The sequence below is a fragment of the Oncorhynchus clarkii genome, chromosome 17 (genome assembly GCF_045791955.1).
Source record: "Oncorhynchus clarkii lewisi isolate Uvic-CL-2024 chromosome 17, UVic_Ocla_1.0, whole genome shotgun sequence".
Taxonomy (NCBI): Eukaryota; Metazoa; Chordata; class Actinopteri; order Salmoniformes; family Salmonidae; genus Oncorhynchus; species Oncorhynchus clarkii.
In genome coordinates, this window is record NC_092163.1 from 36526677 (window position 1) to 36548380 (window position 21704).

At 43.2% G+C, this 21704-nt stretch overlaps 1 protein-coding gene across 1 annotated transcript; it reads right to left on the reverse strand.

The window, feature by feature from the left end:
- Positions 1 to 3321: 3321 nt before the first annotated feature.
- LOC139370754 (myosin regulatory light polypeptide 9) lies at positions 3322 to 21220 on the reverse strand. Its single transcript, XM_071110441.1, has 4 exons — positions 20794 to 21220; positions 14373 to 14574; positions 12460 to 12621; positions 3322 to 4406 (listed from the first exon to the last, which is right to left on the reverse strand). The coding sequence occupies exons 2-4, from the start codon at positions 14554 to 14556 to the stop codon at positions 4231 to 4233; spliced, it is 522 nt and encodes a 173-aa protein (XP_070966542.1). The 5' UTR covers positions 14557 to 14574; positions 20794 to 21220; the 3' UTR covers positions 3322 to 4230.
- Between the last annotated feature and the right edge of the window lie 484 nt (positions 21221 to 21704).

Sequence of the window (21704 nt, forward strand, 5' to 3'; positions counted from 1 at the left end):
TTTTTAAAATCCAACTTGAGTGTGTAGAATTAACCATGTCCTTGTGCTTTCTTTTGTCTCAACAAAGTGTAATAGCACAACTTCCTTTCTTGGAACTAATTACATGGGCAAGATATTGTACACTGGGTTTCCACCCCAGTTTATCAAATGATTTTAATTTAAGGCAGGTCAAGTTGTACATAACCTTTTGGATGTAATTAACATACTAGATGGTTTTATCTGGAGTACTCCAGATGACTCCCATAGACCCCCAGATAACCATTTTGCTCTATCCATAGGGGTGTGCCTGATGTACTTTTTTTTTTTGACCATCTGTAGGGTTCAAGGACACTTCAACTTGATTATCTCCAGCACAATACCAGTGCCTTCATAATGTATTCACACCCCTCGACATTTTGCTACAGCCTGAATTTAGAATGAATTTGAGATTTTATCACTCATCTACACAATTGTTTCAATGTTTACAAATTAATTATGAATGAGAAGCTTAAATGTCTTCAGTCAAGCATTCAAGTTATTAATTACACTTTTGATGGTGGCATCAATATACCACAGGAGGCTGCTGAGGGGTGGGTGGCTCATAATGGCCTGAATGGCATCACACACATGGAAACCATGTGTTTTATGTATTTGATACCATTCCGCTCCACCCATTATTGCTAGTCTGTCCTCCCAAATTAGGTACCACCAATCTCCTGTGCAATACACCAAGTCACTACAAAGATACAGGTGCCCATTCAAACGCTGTTGCTGGAGAGGAATGAAACCGAGGGATTTCACCATGAGGCCAATGCTGATTTTTAAAACAGTTAGAGTTAAATGGCTGTGGATAGAACTGAGAATGGAGTGGAAAGAAAACATTTAAGAAATATTCCGAAACATGCATCCTGTTTTCAATAAGGCACCAAAGTAATGCTGCAAAAAAATGTAAAATTAACTTTTTGTCCTAAATACAAAGTGTTATGTTTGGGGCAAAAACATTGCAACACGTCACTGAGTACGACTTCATATTTTCAAGCATGGTGGTGGTTGCATCATGTTATGGGTATGGTTGTCATTGGAAAGGACTAGGGAGTTTAAGGATAAAAATAAACGGAATAGAGCTAAGCACAGGAAAATTCCTAGAGAAATACTAGGTTCAGTCTGCTTTCCCACAGACACTGGGAGACATTCACCGGACCTCATTATCACCTTGATTACTCCCTTTATTTAGGCCTCAGTAGCCTCAATCATCAGGCAATATTGGTTTTGGTTATCGTAATTCTTATTAAAATCACCTGCTTCCTGACTCCCAGCTCTACAGAATACTGACTCTTAAAAAATATTATTAGCAGAAGATAAGGACATCTCCTAGACGGTTGACAAACAAGGACACCTAATATGCCAACACCAGGATCAGCTGGCACAATTGTGTACAGCTATAGATAAGGTCCTCCGCATTCTCCACCGCCTCGACACCGGCCGAGAAGATTCACCTACATCTAGCGGAGGTCCTCCTACCACAAGTCAGTCCCCCAGCCTATCCAGCAGTCCGCCCAGGTCAGCGATGCCGGTCATTTCCCTGCTGACCGGGTGGGGGTTGGAGTGGGCTATGGCGGTCTGGGAGAGAGGAGAGGAAGAGCTTGGCTCCTACGAGAGGTTCATGGCTCCGTTCAGGGCAGTCTTCGACCATCCATCGGAGGTGAGTGATTACTTCAACTCCGGCAGGGTGTCCAGACCCCTGCGGAGTACTCCCTCACCTTCAGGACCGTGGCAGCCACCAGCGGATGGGATTAGCCGGCGCGACTCACCATATTCCAAAGAGGACTGCGTGAGGAGGTCCAGATGGAGTTGGCGTGCCGGGATGACAACCTTCCCTTCGATGCGCTCATCGCGAGGGCCATGAGGGGCACCAGATTCAGTGGTGTCCGGTGCGTCCCAACCCGGTGTCCACAGGGACAGAGGGAGGGCCCCGTGATCATCTGTCTCCAGGGGGAAGGCGTGAGTATTCCATCATCGCTTTACACCAAACCCTTCCTGGTTTCCATTTCGCTGGCTGGCGGTCCCTCAAGTGTTGGCTCTACAGCTCTAAAGGACCCCGGTGCCGCAGGGAATTTCATCGACCAGGCCCTCGCCTCCTCCCTGAACATCACCTTGTACCCGCTCTCCTTTCCAGCCCTGGAGGAGTACATCCAGGAGGCTCTCCAACAGTGTTTCACCCACTCATCCACCTCCCCTGAGTCGGATGGCTTCTTCATGACCAAGGAGGGAGGTCCACGACCGTGCATCGATTAGAGGCCACAATTCCATCACCACCAAGTCACAATACCCCCCGCCATCGAACAGCTCCGCCAGGCCCATTTTATTTTACTAAACTGGACCTGCGGAGTGCCTAAACCGCATCCAAGAGGGGGATGAATGGAAAACGGCCTTCAGCACAATGTCTGGGCACTACGAGTTCTTGGTGATGCCTTATGGATTAGCCAATGCCCCGTCGGTGTTCTAGGCATTCGTGAACGAGGTGTTCTGTGACATGCTCGGGCGCCAGGTGGTTGTGCATATTGATGACATCCTGATCTACTTCGGCCACCTTGGAGGATCACATCGCCCTTGACCGGGTAGTCCTGAGGCGCCACCTGGAGAACCATCTGTACGTCAAAGCGGAGAAGTGCCTGTTCTATCAGGTCGATGTCTCCTTCTTGGGATACCGGATCAGCCCGCAGGGAGTGGTTATGGAAGAATGGAAGGTACCAGTCCCAACCACCATAAAGGGACTACAACTTTTTTGGGGTGGTTTGCCAACTTCTACAGCCGCTTCATTAATAACTGCAACTCCATCGCCGCTCCTCTCACCTCAAGGGTGGTCCCCTTAAGTGGCTGTGGAGTCCTGCAGCCGATGAGACCTCCGCCCATTGCTGAAACACCCAGACCCAGAAACTCCTCTACATTGCCGGTCTACTAACTACCGTTCCTGGCAATCGTTACGCACACCTGGACCTCATCATCACCCTGGTTCTCTCCCTTTTATTTTTCCCCCAGTCATCAGTATTGGTTTTGTTCACGTTCTGTACACTTCTGTTTTTATCTTTAGGATTCTTATTAAACTCACCCTTTGCATCTGCTTCCTGACTCGCAGCGTATACGTTACAACGAGAGAATGACAGCCCTTTTAGATATCTAGATGTTATTGACCCTAAAGACTCAGTGGCTCTTGAAACATTATCTGCCGCTTTTTACTAAAACCGTTCACAAGTGGGATCCAGTGTTTCATTATAGTGGACTACTTAATTTTATCACTTGTCAAAATGGTGTCAAAACTGCAATGTGAGGAAATCAAATCGGTACTTTTGGTATGGGAATGTCTTTTATTTTCTCCAATACAGAATATAAAAGGTATACAGCTGCTGCACTGAATGCAGCAGGACATTGAAACAACTCTTCATCTTGGAATAAAGGACACATGATTTTTTAAATTTTAAAACAAGGGTCCTTCATTGGTTCTTTACAGGCGTGCTACTTTTCCACAACATTTCAACCCAAACAACTCATCCTCCTTGGAAGGGCAACACATAAGACTTTGCTCGGCAAAACACAATTTCAAGGCTGACTTCCTCCACAACGTTGCCCCTGGCTTCTTTTTTTTTAACATGTCCAATCCTTCAGCAACATTCATGTTGAGTGTTCCAACTTGAATGATTTTGATGCATCAATGCAGGCATAGTTAGAATAGACCTGACCAGCTGGCAAGAGGATACGACTAGCAACATGTCAAACAAAAGGTGGAATAATAAGCATTTAAGCAATGAAGGTAAACTATAACCTGCTTTGATTGTCAAAAACATTACATGAATAGAACAAAATAGTCCTTTTAAAATGTGGTTTTCCAACACAGCTCCTGGATAGAAGGTGCAGTTTCTTACAAAGGCAGTGCTGGTGCTGATGTGAGAGAAGGAGAGGTAAACTTGGCCAATACACACACACACAAAAGGTGTTCAGTGCATCTTATAAGTCTAACACGGCTTCCTACCACTTTGTCACCTTTCCTTCATCTGCACTGATTTATGAGAGACTACGAATTACAGAGAGGACATATGGAGACGAAGCCACTAAAGACTTGTTAAGATGCATTTAGCTGAGATGCACTCCTCCTCAATGGATAATCACCATTGACAATAAAACTCACTGAAGAGGAGTCCATCCCAGCTAGAAAGCACTGTATGTGTGTGGGCCGCGAGGCAGTCGCCTGTCTCTCTACATGTCGTCCTTGTCCTTGGCGCCGTGTTTGAGGATGCGAGTGAACTCGGCGTAGTTGAAGTTGCCCTTCTTGTCGATGGGCGCCTCGCGAAACAGCTCGTCCACCTCCTCGTCGGTGAAGCGGTCACCCATGGTGGTCAGCAGCTCCCTCAGGTGGTCCTCGTGGATCACCCCTGCAAACAGGGGAGAGTTATTGGGCCTGTGTCACTTAGCGGACTCCTAGTATTGTCATTGTCATGCCAGCAATGGAGTAATACAGCACAAACAGATCTGGGACTCAGCCTCGTGGACTCAGCCTCGTGGACTCTCTTTCCAAGATAATGGGCTGTAGCCTGTATATCTGGTCCGGTGGTCCAGATCTGTATGTGCTAAGGAGGGTTGATCAGCTCTAGCTTCAGATCTAGACCAGGCTACAATGACGACTTTGCACAACCTACATCTGGACCAAACTAATTGGGTTTGTAATTTTCTAGGGATGTGCATCTCGCCTTTCATGAGCGGTTCAATAAGCATCTAGATACATGGGCTTGGATAAGATACGTTTTATTTTGAAACAATTCGGAGGAGGAATTGATGCGATTCGGTTCAATACGATTCGATGCACTACATTTCTTGCATGAACAAATTCATTTTCCATTTTAAATGAATATCGCTGCTGATGGGATAACTTCTCACAATTGATTAGCCCTCAGTTTAAGAAGTGTGTGTGTGCTAGCAGAATGGAAGGAAGTGGGGTTTTATTTGATCGCCTACGACTTCTCAGAAGGCAGCCCGCCCTCAGGCCCCTTTTTCTCCACCTCCTCTTCACGCAAATCACAGGGATCTGGGCCTGTTCCCGAGAAAGCAGTATATAATTTGTGTTAGACTCGTTAAAGGAAAAAAAAGGATTCTGCCAGTCCGTGGTGAGTAATCGCAGTCCTGATGTCCAGAAGTTATTTTCGGTCATAAGAGACAGTAACGGCAACATTATGTACAAAATAAGTACAAAAAAAATAGTTACAAACAACGGAAATAAATGAACAAAAAAACAATCGGTTGGGGACACGTAAAACGTCAGTCTTCTTCTCTCGTGCCATTGAACAAAAAAATGTGCATGCCATTTAGCCATTAATATAATGAGTTTAGGATTTTTACCGTCTCAAAAGCAAATGGTAGATCTTTTGGAATTTTACTTAGAGCTTCTCCTTTACAGATCAGTGAATCTATGTATGGAAGGCCATTCCCGACACAAATATGTAAAAACGCAACATGCAACATTTTCTAAGATTTTACTGAGTTAAAGTTCATATGAGGAAATCAAATCAGCCCTACTCTAGTGTTTCCCAAACTCGTTCCCGGGGACCCCAATGGGTGCACGTTTAGATTTTTTGCCCTAGCACTACACAGTTGATTAAATAATCAAAGCTTAATGATGAGTTGATTATTTGAATCAGCTGTGTAGTGCCACACTCTTAGAAAAAAGGCTTCCAAAAAGGGTTCTTCGGCTCTTCATTTAGGAGAAGCCTTTTTGGTTCCAGGTAGATCCCTCTGTGGAAAGACTTTTACATGGAACCCAAAAGGGTTCTACCTGGAACCAAATGGGTTCTTCAAAGGGTTCTCCTATGGGGACAGCCGAATAACTATTTTAGGTTCTAGATAGCACCTTTTTTCTAAGAGTGTAGGGCAAAAACTAAATTGTGCACCCCTTGGGGTCCCCAGGACGGAGTTTGGGAAACACTGCCCTAATCTATGGATTTCACATGACTGGGAATACAGCTTAAAATAAGAGTGGTGTGGATCAGAAAAAGACTATATCTGGTCTTATTCGCATAGAGTTGATCAGGCTGTTGATTGTGACCTATGGGATGTTGTCCCACTCCTCTTCTGTGCGATGTTGCTGGATATTGGCGGGGAACTGTCATACACGTCGATTCAGCGCATCCCAAACATGGTCAATGGGTGACATGTCTGAGTATGCAGGCCATGGAAGAACTGGGTAATTTTTGTGTGCAGGTCCTTGTGACATGGGGCAGTGCATTATCATGCTGAAACATGAGACGATGGCGGCGGATGAATGGCACGACAATGGGCCTCAGGATCTCGACAGGGTAACTCTGTGCATTTAAATTGGCATCGATAAAATGCAACTTATGTTCGTTGTCCGTAGCTTATGCCTGCCCATACCATAACCTCACCATGTGGACTCTGTTAAAAACATTGGAATCAGCAAACTGCTCGCCCACATGACGACATATATGCTGTCTGCCATCTGCCCCAGTACAGTTGAAACCGGGATTCATCCGTGAAGAGCACACTTCTCCAGCATGCCACTGGCCATCAAAGGTGAGCATATGCCCACTGAAGTCAGCTATGACGCTGAACTGCAGTCAGGTCAAGACCCGGGTGAGGACGCAGATGAGCTTTCATGAGACAGTTTCTGACAGTTTGTGCAGAAATTATTCTGTTGTGCAAACCTACAGTTTCATCAGCTGTCCGGGTGGCTGGTCTCAGACGATCCAGCAGGTGAAGAAGCCGGATGTGGAGATCCTTGGCTGGCATGGTTACACGTGGTCTGCTGTTGTACTGCCAAATTCTCTAAAACAACGTTGGAGGCGGCTTATGATATAGAAATTACCATTCAATTATCTGAATAACAGCTCTGGTGGACATTCCTGCAGTCAGCATGCCAATTGCACACCCCTTCAAAACTTGATACATCTGTGGCGTTGTGTGACAAAACTGCACATTTTAGAGTGGTCTTTTATTGTCCCCAGCACAAGGTGCACCTGTGTAATGATCATGCTGTTTAATCAGCTTCTTGATATGCCACACTGTCAGGTGGATGGATAGTCTTGGCAAAGGAGAAATGCTCACTAACGGGGATGTAAACATTTGAAAGAAATTATATATTTTGTGCGTATGGAACATTTCTGGGCTCTTATTTCAGCTCAGGAAACATTGGACCAACACCATACATGTTGCGTTTATATTTTTTGTTCAGTGTAAGTCGAAATTTCAAGATTTCTTTCCCTGTGGCCCAGAGATTTCCTAATCTGTTAGGCTAACCCAGTGGTTCTCAAACCTCTCCTTGGGGACCCTCAGACAGTTCATGTATTTTATCTATTCCAGAACTAGCACACCTGATTCAACAAATCACCCTAACCTTGATTAATGTGAATCAGATAAACTATTTCAGGGCTAAAACAAAATTGTGAAATGTCTGGGGGTCTCAGAGGAGAGGTTTGAGAACCACTGGGCTAACCTAACCAGCTAAAACTTTGCACCCTAGTTGGATGGTATTATTAGAAGTTGATGTTACTCTTCAATAACACAGACCCCAAAGCAAATCAAGGGGAGGAAAATAGGTTTATTCAAAGAGAACAAATCATGTGGGGAGGTAGATGTTCATGCTCCCCTGTCCTCAGTGATTCTCTCCTGTGAGAGAAGGAGGCCAATGGCCAAATAACAAGTATCTTATTTCAGATTCAATGTATAAACAATTTGGGCCAATGAGAACTTGCTATGAGTCCTGGACTGAAATTCCTCACATGTCACTGGCCCATTGATATTGCAGGAAACAAACATTATTTCCATTGTTCGTTAGTACTCTATTGACCTCTCGTCCTCTGCGTTGTGTATTTATCTTCGGAATATTCTTACAGTAGGACAGTGATAAATCTGCTATGATGGGACGAGATTTTTTCTAATCAGGTCATACGGTTTAAAAAAAAATTGGACAATAGAACTAACAGAGCTGAGTTTGCTTGAGGCAGGGTTGCGTTGTGTGGGCCTTTGCATCTATAATTAAAAAGTTACTCATACAGTATGTCATCACTATTGTCTAGGTAGCCTAGCCACCCAAAGTTTGAATATAAACCAAATTTGATCACTCACATTTTCTCTTAACATATATAAATTGTCCAATTTTAGGCTATGAACACATTTTATAGCTTCGGCGGCTATAAAAACACTTGTTTCCCTTTGCCAGAGGGGATCAGAGCTCATAGGCTTCTCTAGGCTTACTGCAGCTGTTATCAGTAGGCTACAGTTGATCAGACTGAAGCACAGATTAATTATGCACGACTTGGCAAATCAGTCTAAACAACAGTACTTTGTCCCTATTTTCAACACTTTTATGTCAATATTTATTTATCAAACAATCAAAAGTGTTGGGGAATATGCCAGCTCGCCACACGTTTGCTGATCTCACGTTTGCTGGATAGATGGATACCACCACATAATGCTACAAATGAAAACACATATCCTACCTATATGTATGTTCTACTATCTAGAAATTCCAAGATACGCAAGTCAATATTTCGAGATACTATCAACATTAAAAAATATATGAATGTGACCATGTACAACTTCCCAAAATCACCCTGTTCATATAAAAATGACCAAATACCTTGACTTTTTAAAACAAAACTACCAAAACAATTTCTTATGGTGAACCTGAACCATCTAAATAAAATCGTAATGATTGGAAACTCCTATCAACTGTTGCGTCCCCACTCCCCCCTAACACTACACAGCTGATTAAAATAACCAATTCATCATCAAGCTTTGATTATTTGAGTCAGCTGTGTAGTGCTAGGGCAAAAACCAAGACATGCACCCAGGGGGGTCCCAGGACCGACTTTGGGAAACCCTGGGTTACTGAACTGATGGAGAGGAAGCTATTTTAGAAATAAAACAATATTAGTTAAAAACATAAGTGAACAAATCGGTTTGGACTCCTGCAGACCGATACAGTAGTATCTTAAACTCCCACACCTTTCGAGCTAAAAGAGGATGGACAAAGTTTGAGTTTCCCATGATGTTGCACAGAGATGGAAGTCAATAAGTCATTGTTTTAGTCAAAGTATGATATATTTTGTTATGAAGTGCCAAATCTGAATGTGTGACCACTTGGCACTCGAACGTGTGCGCTCGCATAATCCCTTAGAAGACCTTCGCTTGAAAAACCACAAATAAGCAGCAATAGTACATTGACACCCCCCCATTTGTTTTTACACTGATGCTGCTCTCTGTTTATTATTGATGCATAGTCACTGTACCTGTACAAATTACCTCAACTAACCTGTACCCCCCACATTGACTCGGTACCGGTACCGGTACCCCCATAGCCTCGTTATTGGTATTTTATTATGTTTTATTTAATATTTTCTTAACTTTATTTCTTGAACTGCATTGTTGGTTAAGGGCTTGTAAGTAAGCATTTCACTGTTGTATTCGGCACATATGACAAATACCATTTGATTTGAATAGTACTATTTGTCCATCTTGAGACGCCATAGCCAGTAATTAATAATACATAAATCTGACATGAATTTTGACGTTTTTGTTGAGGAGGTCTTAGTCGCGCAATTTTGCAAATGCACTAAAGTGCTGTTCGAATGAATGCTTACGAGCCTGCTGCTGCCTACCACCGCTCAGTCAGACTGCTCTATCAAATATCAAATCATAGACTTAATTATAACATAATTACACACAGAAATATGAGCCTTAGGTCATTAATATGTTCAAATCCGGAAACTATCATTTCGAAAACAAAATGTTTCATCTTTCAGTGGAATACGGAACCTCTCCATATTTTATCTAATGGTTGGCATCCATAAGTCTAAATATTCCTGTTACATCGCACAATCTTCAATGTTGTGTCATAATTACGTAAAATTCTGACAAATTAGTTTGCAACAAGCCAGGGGGCCTAAACTGTTGCATATACCCTGACTGTGTGCAATGAACGCAAGAGCAGTGACACAATTTCCCTAATTTGATATTGCCTGCTAACCTGGATTTCTTTTAACTAAATATGCAGGTTTAAAAAATATATACTTCTGTGTAAATGCGCTTTTGTTAAATCATCCCCCGTTTGGCGAAGTTGGCTGTCTTTGTTAGGAAGAAATAGTCTTCACACAGTTTGCAACGAGCCAGGCGGCCCAAACTGCTGCATATACCCTGACTCTGTTGCACAGAGAAAGTGACTCAATTTCCCTAGGTAAAATAAATTAATGTTAGCAGGCAATATTAACTAAATATGCAGGTTTAAAAATATATACTTGTGTATTGATTTTAAGAAAGGCGTTAATGTTAATGGTTAAGTACACATTGGTGCAACGACAGTGCTTTTTTCGCTAATGCGCTTGTTAAATCACCTGTTTGGCGAAGTAGGCTATGATTCAATGATAAATGAACAGGCACCGCATCGATTATATGCAACGCAGGACAAGCTAAATAAACTAGTAATATCATCAACCATGTGTAGTTAACCAGTGATTATGTTAAGATTCATTGTTTTTTATAAGATATGCTTAATGCTAGCTAGCACCTTACCTTGGCTCCTTGCTGCACTCGCAAAACAAGTAGTCAGTCTGCCACGCAGTCTCCTCGTGGAGTGCAATGTAATCGGCCATGATCGGTGTCCAAAAATGCTGATTACCAATTGTAATGAAAACTTGAAATCGGCCCTAATTAATCACCCATTCCGATTAATCGGTTGACCTCTAGTATGTAGACAAGAGGAGTATTATATGCCAGCTAAGCCTAAATGCAGCAAATGTGGTGGTGAACATGCACCCCCGAATTTCTGAAGTGTCCTGTTAGGGTGAAGGAGACAGAGGTGGCAAGAATAAGGTCTGTCCAGAATTTCTCCTATCCGGTGGCATTGAGAAGAATGGAAGAATGGCGTGCAGTTCAATAAGAAATGGTAGTTGGAGTAGAGACACAAGATGATGTTCCTTGTCAAGAGGGATCCTGACATGTTGCATGTTAAGAAAGTGGACTTTGTAGCATTTATTACTTTGGTTATCAACTGCACAGAGAAGATAGGCATCATTGTGAGTGCGGCTGAGCGTTTTTTGGTTACTTTTCTGCAGGCATTTACAAGGAATCCTGTCGATGAATGCTCCGTCCTCACAGGCACCTGAGCCTGAGTAGGATTGTGATTTGAATGTGACTGAAGGAGTGGGATGGTTATTTTGATTTATTTTTGTATTATCCCTTCCCGCAATTAAATATATTATTTTTGTTTTATTTCAATACCCTGCACAGTAGGCGGGGCAATACACCAATAGGTGTAGTCTGCCATAAAACTTTAAAGAAGAAGAACTGTTCAGTAGTTACTTTATCCATATTACCAGCAATAATCTTTCTATTTCTATGACGGATTTGCGGCCGCAATTTAGATAATACATTGATACATAGCTATCAACAGCTCATATAGGCACGGTTTAGCTGAGACTCATCTCTTGACAGGTAGGCTGGTAGTGTCACTGATCCAGAGGTCTATGTCACCTACGTCACTGGCCTTCTAGGCGTCACTGAACTGGATTCATTACCACCAACCCCGGACTGTCTTGTCTCATTATGCACACCTGGTTCCCCTTCCCCCTGATAAGTATGTTATATATGAGCCCTCTGTTCCCCATTGTCCTTGTCGGTTATTGTTACCATGTCCGTTGGTCTTGTGAGCACCTGTGCTGTTGTATCAGCTTCCATGCTACGTGTTATTGTGCACTTTTTTTTTACGGGTCTCGTCCCGTGTATTATTTAGAGGTTTATACCTCACTCTTTGTTTGGGTGGAGAAAATAAAAAAAACCCTGCTATGTATTCCTGCGCTTGTCTCCTATCATTATACAGCATGACAGGTAGTCATTTTCTGAAATCATGATTTTCAACTGACAGGAATTACTCAATAGTTGCAGCAACTTCCTCTGAGGTGGGCCTTTTAAAGTAGCAATATGTAACTTTTTGGGTGAGCTGACCAAATTCACATAGAAATGTCAGTTATTGATCTGTCATCCTACTTGAAAGCAAGTCTAAGAAGCAGTAGATCTGTTATATGTGCACTATTTCTATGCTTCTGGTTCTTAAGTTTTGTTTTTGCTTCTTTTACTTTTGGTTTTGTACACCAGCTTCAACAGCTGAAACAATATTTTTGGTTATGGAAAATATATTTCACAGCAGTTTAGGTACAATGATTCTCTACATTAGACTAGCTTATTTTGTTACATAAACTGAAATTAGATTTTTAGCAACCAGGAAAAGGTGGAGAATTTTCTGCATAGTTCAACTTTAAACATATGAACCGGGGACTGATGCATATCTGTGTATCATTAAATTCCTATAATTTTCCCATTTGTTTTTCCTTTTTAGCATTTGATGTTGTTGTTATGGTGGAGGCTAGGGGTTGACATTGGAGAGTGTTTGTGTGTGCTTGTGTGTGCGTTTGTGTGTCTCACCAGAGCCCTCCTCGTCGAAGCAGGCGAAGGCGTTGCGGATGACGTCCTCGGGGTCGGTGCCGTTGAGGCGCTCTCCAAACATAGTGAGGAACATGGTGAAGTTGATGGGCCCCGGCGCCTCAGCCATCATCCCCTCCAGGTACTCATCAGATGGGTTCTTACCTGAGGAACACAACGAAACACACACACTATGGTCAACATTTCAGCGGTCTTTTGAATACTTTTTAGCCAGTAGTTCTGAAAGTAGCTTCACTAGCCAAAAGTGGTTCCCGAAAATGGCATACTATTTCACACTGTGCAGATATGCGCACCACATCGTTGCTCTCTCTCGCTCTGCTGTGGGTGCATGATGTTCCTCTTGCTAGCTGTCACTCATATGGGGAGGGGCTGAACTCAAATTTCTAGGGGGCTGGCCAACCGTACGTGGGGGAAAATAGCACTGCACAGTTTACAGAAAAACAGTTGCTTTCAAACTAGGTAAGACAGTAATTCTGCTCATAGAATATTCATGTATGAACTACACATTGACACATCCAGCCCAAAGCGGGAGGTTTAAAAAATACTTAGATATCTGGAGCATGTTCTCTTAAAGTTCTGGAGCATGTCTTTAAGTAGTCAAATCTGAATTTTGTTCAACAGTAGCCATTGATTAATTAGGTCAGGCTTTGTTTTTTGGTAGATTATGGTTAAATGTTATTATTGATCTGCCTGCTTATTGTTCTCTCTATTTTACAGTATACTAGTGTTTAGCTGGGAAATGCATTTCTGTTGCAATAAAGATTCAATGAAACTCATGTTCTATGACTGAGTGGAATTTCTTTTAATTGCACTAAATTCAATTCTACTTCCTGTCACTCAAACGCAACATTGTGTGGGGTGTGGCCAATTCAATTTGATTTTCAACTCATGAGTTGAATGTTTAGGCCTTGTATATAAACTCAGCAAAAAAATAAACATCCTCTCACTGTCAACTGCGTTTATTTTCAGCAAACTTAAAATGTGTAAATATTTGTATGAACATAAGATACAACAACTGAGACATAAGCTGAAACAGTTCCACAGACATGTGACTAACAGAAATTGAATAATGTGTCCCTGAACAAAGGGGGCCAAAATCAAAAGTAACAGTCAGTAACTGGTGTGGCCACCAGCTGCATTAAGTACTGCAGTGCATCTCCTCATGGACTGCACCAGATTTGCCAGTTCTTGCTGTGAGATGTTACCACGCTCTCCCACCAAGGCACCTGCAAGTTCTCGGACATTTCTGGGGGGGAATGGCCCTAGCCCTCACCCTCCAATCCAAACGGTCCTAGACCTCAAGTGGATTGAGATCCGGGCTCTTCGCTGGCCATGGCAGAACACTGACATTCCTGTCTTGCAGGAAATCACGCACAGAACGAGCAGTATGGCTGGTGGAATTGTCATGCTGGACGGTCATGTCAGGATGAGCCTGCAGGAAGGGTACCACATGAGGGAGGGGGATGTTTTCCCTGTAACGCACAGCGTTGTGATTGCCTGCAATGACAGTAAGCTCAGTCTGATGATGCTGTGACACACCACACGTTCACGCAGATGAGCAGGGACCCTGGGCATCTTTCTTTTGATGTTTTTCAGTCAGTAGAAAAGTCTCTTTAGTGTCCTAAGTTTTCATAACTGTGACCTTAATTGCCTACCCTCTGTAAGCTGTTAGTGTCTTAACGACTGTTCCACAGGTGCATGTTCATTAATTGTTTATGGTTCATTGAACAAGCATGGGAAACAGTGTTTAAACCCTTTTTAATGAAGATTTGTGAAGTCATTTGGATTTTTATGAATTATCTTTGAAAGACAGGGTCCTGAAAAAGGGATGTTTAGAATATAGTCAACCCTCTAACAACAGTTTCCAATGGGTTCCCCTTTGGCCCGTGTCTTACCCAGTGAGGCCAGCATATCGTGCAGATCCTCCTTGTCGATGAAGCCATCTCGGTTCTGGTCGATCATGTTGAAGGCCTCCTTGAACTCCTGGATCTGAGACTGGTCAAACATGGCGAACACGTTGGACGTGGCCCTCTGGGGGCGCTTCTTGGTGGTCTTCCCCTTTGCGCGTTTGCTCGACATGGTGGCGGTTGGATTGGCCTACGGGTTGCAGAATAGGACATGGATCGTTAGTCAGATGAAAGATAGAGACTTGCATATTGTCGAAGGGGAATGTCCCAAAAAATAATTTGAGAGTATATAAAGTGAAAATGTAGACAGTGACGCTTTACAAGACTAAATCAGTCGGTGTCATTACGATGTGCATTTTAAATGATCATACATGAGTTAGTGACGGTCAGTGCCATTTAAGATGATGGAGGACGATTCTTTTTTTAGAAGCATGACCTTATTTCTATTAGAGCATATTGGATGACTGTCATTCATATTCCATTCACCCAGTTCAATGTAAATAGAATAGGTTTAGGCTACTTACTACATGACACTCAAATTCTCCCTATAACCATCATGAGGTTGCTACAACCTAGCCTATGACTGAAAGTTTACAACATAGGTGCACAGTTGAGAGAAATGTGAGTAATCAAGGTGACAGACTTTGACACATTCAATACCGCCTTGCAATCTTGCCTGCATCTAGCTGACCTAGGGTGTAATCATTAGTCCAACAGTTGCAAATGGGAGTTTCTATTGGACAAATTCAGGTATGTTTATCTCCGTTTCGTTCGCTTCCGTTTAAGAAACGTTTTTCAACAGAATCGACGGAATTAATACACCCCTGATCACATGCAAACACAGTTCACTTTCATAGCAGCCACATCGTTATATAATTCCTTCTCGCCTCTACGCACTCTCTTCCTCTCACCTCTTCCCTTCGCTTGTGGACTTCAGTGCACAACACATCAGCTATCTGACCAGTCATTGGCAGCAGAGAACTGGAAGGCGGCCAAAGGAGGTGTTGGCTTTGGGGATGACCAGTGAAATATACCTGCTGGAGCTAGCGCTACGGGTGGGTGTTGCTATGGTGACCAGTGAGCTGAGATAAGGCATGGCTTTACCTAGCAAAAACTTATAGATGACCTGGAGCTAGTGGGTTTGGCAAAGAATATGTAGCGAGGACCAGGCAACGAGGGCGTACAGGTCGCAATGGTGGGTAGTATATGGGGCTTTGGTGACAAAACGGATGGCACTGTGATAGACTACATCCAATTTGCTGAGTGTTGGAGGCCATTTTGTAAATTACATCGCCGAAGTCAAGGCTCGGTAGGATAGTCAGTTTTACGAGGGTATGTTTGGCAGCATGAGTGAAGGAGGCTTTGCTGCGAAATAGGAAGCCAATTCTAGATATCATTTTGGATTGGAGATGCTTAATGTGAGTCTGGAAGGAGAGTTTACAGTCTAACCAGACACCTTGGTATTTGTAGTTGTCCACATATTCTAAGTCAGAACCGTCCAGAGTAGTGATGCTGGTCGGTCGGGTGCAGGCAGCAATCGGTTGAAGAGCATGCATTTAGTTTTACAAGGAGTGTTGTATGGCATTGAAGCTCGTTTGGATGTTTGTTAACACAGTGTCCAAAGAAGGGCCAGATGTATACAGAATGGTGTCGTCTGCGTAGAGGTGGATCAGAGAATCACCAGCAGCAAGAGTGACATCATTGATATATACAGAGGAAAGAGTCGGCCCGAGAATTGAACACTGTGACACCCACATATACTGACAGAGGTCTGGACAACAGGCCCTCCGATTTGACACACTGAACTCTGAGAAGTAGTTGGTGAACCAGGCGAGGCAGTCATTTGAGAAACCAAGGCTATTGAGTCTGCCAATAAGAATTGATTGACAGAGTCGAAAGCCTTGGCCAGGTTGATGAAGACGGCTGCACAGTGCTGTCTTTTATCGATGGCGGTTATGATATTGTTTAGGACCTTGAGCGTGGCTGAGGTGCACCCATGACCAGCTCGGAAACCAGATTGCATCGTGGAGAAGTTACGGTGGGATTCGAAATGGTTGGTGATCTGTCTGCTATCTTCGCTTTCGAGTTGTCTCGCTGAAATGTTCTTTTTCAAATGACGGCTCGACTTGTTGACTGCTCAATCCACAAAGCAGACATTGTGGGCTAGTTTAGGTTAGTGTTGCGCAAAAATATTATGTTGCGTCATTATGCCATGGACCTACATTATATAGGTATGCACGGTAGCTTTGACATCAGTTTTTAACATCGCCGTTAAACTATACATCGGGTCGATACTGACGTTGGCATTTTTAGCTAATATCGTCCGATTCCGTTATGTTCACTGATATGTCGTGCATCTCTACCATCTTCAGTTTCTCTGCATTTGTGAGAAAGATCATGCCATCAACCTCCAAATCATACTTTCTCTCTCAATGCACTGAAGACACCGGTGGTGCTACCCCTAAAGTGAACAGTGTCAAGATGACAAAAGACGGCCACCTGCTTTCCTGGAGAATGGGCCAAATTTAGACCTGTCACTCACACGCGGGGCTCAGTGTGCACCATTGAGGAAGTGTGTACAGGAGATGATAGTGCTGCTGGGTTGTGGTACTTCAGAATGCTGATTATGAGAGAGCCAATGCCATGCAGGAAGGAACAGGTAATTAAAAAAATATGTTGGATTTGAATCAGTGACTGATGGAGTATCTATTGTTTATCTCTTTACTGGCATTAAGTACAGGAGATATACAGTTCATTTGGAAAGTAATCAGACCCCTTCCCTTTGTCCACATTTTTTTATGTTACAGCCTTATTCTAAAATGGATTTAAAAAATAAATAATCTACACACAATTCCCCATAATGACAAAGCGAAAACAGGTTTTTAGAAATTGTAGCAATTATATTTACATAATTATTCAGACCCTTTGCTATGAGACTCAAAATTGAGCTCAATTTTCCATTGATCATCCTTTAGATGTTTTTACAACTTGATTGGAGTCCACCCGTGGTAAATTCAATTGATTGGACATGATTTGGAAAGGCACACACCTGTCTATATAAGGTCGTACAGTCAACATTGTATGTCAGAGCAAAAACCAAGCCATGTGGTCGAAGGAATTGTCCTTAGAGCTCCAAGACAGGATTACGTCGAGGCACAGATCTGGGGAAGGGTACTGAAAAGTTTCTGCAGCATTGAAGGTCCACAGAGGCCGCCATCATTCTTAAATGTAAGAAGTTTGGAAACACCAAGACTCTTCCTAGAGCTAGCCACCTGGCCAAACTGAGCAAAAGGGGAGAGAAGGGACTTGGGCAGGGAGGTGACCAAGAACCTCATGGTCACTGACAGAGCTCCAGAGTTCCTACGTGGAAATGGTTGTCCTTCTGGAAGGTTTTCCCATCTCTGTAGCACTCCACCAATCAGGCCTTTATGGGAGAGTGGCCAGACAGAAGCCACTCCTCAGGAAAAGACACATGACAGCCCACTTGGAATTTGCCAAAGGGTACTTAAAGGACTCAGACCAATGGAAACAAGATTCTTTGGCCTGAATGCCAAGCCTCATGTTCTTGAGGAAACCTGGCACCATCTCTACGGTGAAGCATGGTGGTGGCAGCATCACGATGTGGGGATGTTTTTCAGTGGCAGGGACTGGGGGACTAGTTAGTATTGAGGGAAAGATGAATGTAGCAGTACAGAGTGATCCTTGCTGAAAACCTGCCCCAGAGCGCTCAGAACCTCAGAATGGGGTGAATGTTCACCTTCTAACAGGACAATGACCCTAAGCACACAGCCAAGACAACGCAAGAGTGGCTTCGTGACAAATCTCTGAATGTTCTTGAGTACCCCAGCCAGAGCCCGGACTTGAACCCAATCGAACATCTCTGGAGAGACCTGCAGCAATGCTCCCCATACAACCTGACAGTGCTTGAGAGGATCTGCAGAGAATAATGGGAATAACTCCCCAAATACAGGTGTGCCAAGCTTGTAGCATCATACCCAAGAAGAGTCGATGCTGTAATCGCTGCCAAAGGTGCTTCAACAAAGTACTGAGTAAAGAGTCTGAATACTTATTTAAATGTCAAATTTCATTTGTTTGGTGTAAAAAATGTATAAAAACCTGTTTTGGGTTTGTCATGGGGTATTGTGTGTAGATTGAGGGGGGAAATGATTTAATCTATTTTAGAATAAGGCTGTAACAAAGTGGAAAAAGTCAAGGGGTCTGATACTTTCGGAATGCACTGCAAATACTGTCATTGAGCAAGCCTTTTTTGGGGGGTAGATTGGAACAACGTGTGTGCGTGTGATAACAGCTTGTAGAATGGTAGAACACTAAATAGTGATTGTGTTCAGGCAAAAAAACAAACCGGAGAACGTTATAAAACTTTAACTAAAATTAGCGTTCTTATCGTCCAAATTCAGGTATTATTAACAAAAATCTACTGTTTCACCCCTACTTGTTGTTAACACGGTTACTTGTAACTTGAGGGTTCTGCAGAAACAAGTTACGTAATATGTCTACCAGTCCACCTTCATATGTTGCGGGCAACTCCTCTCTGGACATAGACTTGATGAGGTTGTTAACACGGAACAACTGGAACATATGAAGGCGGACAGGTAAACATATTGCATTTACTTGTTTCTACAGAACCCTCTAGTTACAAGTAACTGTTTCCAGTTCATAAGCCACGAGTGGTTAGAATATTTCTCCAAAGTTGGTTTCAGAGGCAATACTCAGACTTCCAAGGAAGGCTATGTTAGCTAAGGCTCGTCGTTTGCCTATCTTCACTGTCCTTTATTGCTCTCTCTCTCTCTCCCCCTCTCTGGTACAAAGGGACAGTCATTTTCCCAATTGGATCAACCTGCAATAACAGACAGTGCTCTCAATTTTACTCTGTAATATGTAACCACATTTCAACCTAGTCAAGATCTCCAATGCAAAGCATCCTTACTGCTATCAGCCAGCCAACTGTATATGACCCAGTAGAAGTAAACAGGCCTGTGTGTAAAACCTGCACGTTATGCCCTCACTAACAAAGTAGACAATCACACAGCATTGCACTCCAAGCAGTTGCTTGTTTGTTTTAATTAGGTTTGTTTACTTTACTCTGTTTCGGTCTCTCTGCTTGCCGTCAGAGGTAACAGAGATCTGAGGGAGTGTGAAAGTTTGCTAATTCTCCCTGTTGCTACGTGAGGAAGCCCTAAACAAAACATTGTCCAGCTCCTTTTCAGAGGATGAAGGAATTAGAAGATGATTAGGATTTTGGGCCAGGGGGCAATTGTTTCTTCTCAGAAGTTCTCACAGTCCTCTTTTCCAGAGCTTTATAACACACCACTATGACAAAGGGGGCTGGTCAAAAAGGAGATTGTTAGGAGAAGTGACTTTCAGGGCCAAGTTAACTGACTTTCTGTAAACATGAATCTGTGGAATTTTGGAATGTTCCCGTTATCTTTCACATTCTTGTGTGACTCCAGAGGGCAAGGGACAACGAGATCCCTATCCCCTTGTAGTGACGGCTAGCACAACTGTTAAAATGGATCAATTAGTCTAGTCCAAACCCCCTCATCTAATCCCAACTAACTAAATCTCTTCAGTCTGAAGCCACCTTGGAAACCTGTGTTTGCCAACCTTTGTGTGTAACATTCAAGTGGATTTCTACGCCCCAATGACCTCACTGCTTCTGAAACCTATTGAATTCCTCAGCACTCTCGACTGTCTGACTCACCGATGAGGTCTTGAAAACGTTTCAGGATCAACTCAATCATTGGTTTGTGTGTTGTGCTATTCTCTGATAACTGTTTATTAGTGTACCTCATCCTTGCCCAATGCATTATATGTATCCCTCCCCTCTGTGTTGCAGACATTTACACTCACTCAGACTGTTAGTCACCAGACAGTCAATCACTCAGTCTTGACCTGAGCACCTAACCTCTCACCACAGGTCACTACTACTACCGAGGGGTCAGCACTGGGGTCGTTTCACAACGCAACACAGTCCAACAAACCTAACCAACCTCTTGTCTGCAAACAGCTAAACATGACGGGCTTTAGATTAGAAGTGAGACTGAGTTTATGTGGGTCACAGAGTGGTGAAATTCCACTGTCTAATCTGGTGTGATGATGGGAGTACATTAGTAAAGCCTTCCTTCCACAAGTTGTGGGGATTTACACCAGCATGATGAGACGCTACTCCAGATGACCCTAAACCTATGACCGGTTACTTTTGGCATACAAGGTGAACTCAGAAACCCTATCCCACCCCCACCTTTAGCCCAGCTCTTACCACTGTTGACAGTTTCCCATACAACTCTGGCTAATGTGTTAAAGTGACACAAATCTAATCCCAACATAAATCCCTCTCAACTAAACAACATTAAAACAGAAGGCAAAATGGAAGAAAAACTTATCTTACCTTGGCTTCAAGGGAATAGTAGTTGTTTCAGGAGTCCTCCTAGCTCTTTGTCTGGGTCTCACTGTTTAGATGGAAGGGAAGCAGGCAGCTCTGCTGAAAAGTTTGTTTAAAGCATCAGTCTGCTAACCGGCCCCTCCCACTCCTCCCCTGGCCAATCGCCTGTCCCGGCTGTCCCAAACAGAGCTGGCCCAGCTCAGGCGTTTACCCATACAAGGGAAAAGAATGTGCAGGCCTGCTGCTCCCCACTGCCATAGCGGAGCAGGGGATGTTTGGGAATGGGGCTGAAATGACAGGAACTCTGATAAGGCTGCCTTATTTAGAGAGAAAAAATAAAGGGGCAGCGTGCAAAGGAGTTGTCTATGGTTTCTGCTTTTGTATCTGGGGGGGATGGAGGGGATGGAAGAGAAGATAGAACACCAGAGAACCCGGCCCCTAAAGGAGAGCCCCTAGTTGTTTTTCAAGCTGCCTAGGGGACTCCTTAAAAAGGCAGTCTGCACAGCCAAGCTACTGTCTGGAACTCTAGGCACCACCTTTTGTCATGGCAGTAGCATCAGTTCTGTGTTTTTTGTTGTGCTGTTCCAATTAGATGTCCCTTTTAAATTCTTGTGTTACTGTTTTTGCAAATACCTACCAAGAAACAAAGTATCTGGTCACATTTGAGTTGCACAGATGTAGTCACACCTACTTTGTGGTGTTATTATCCAAATGTATCCATTGACGTGTATACCTTATCTGAACTTACCATGTATAGCCAAGTCACTTCTTTATTTGACCTTTTTTTAACAGGGAGTCACCATTGAAACCAAGGTCTCTTGGCTCAGCATGTACTCAAATGTCAAAATATAATATAATACAAATATACAAAATTACAAACACACTCAAGAAACACAATGACATTCCTCAGCAAAGAT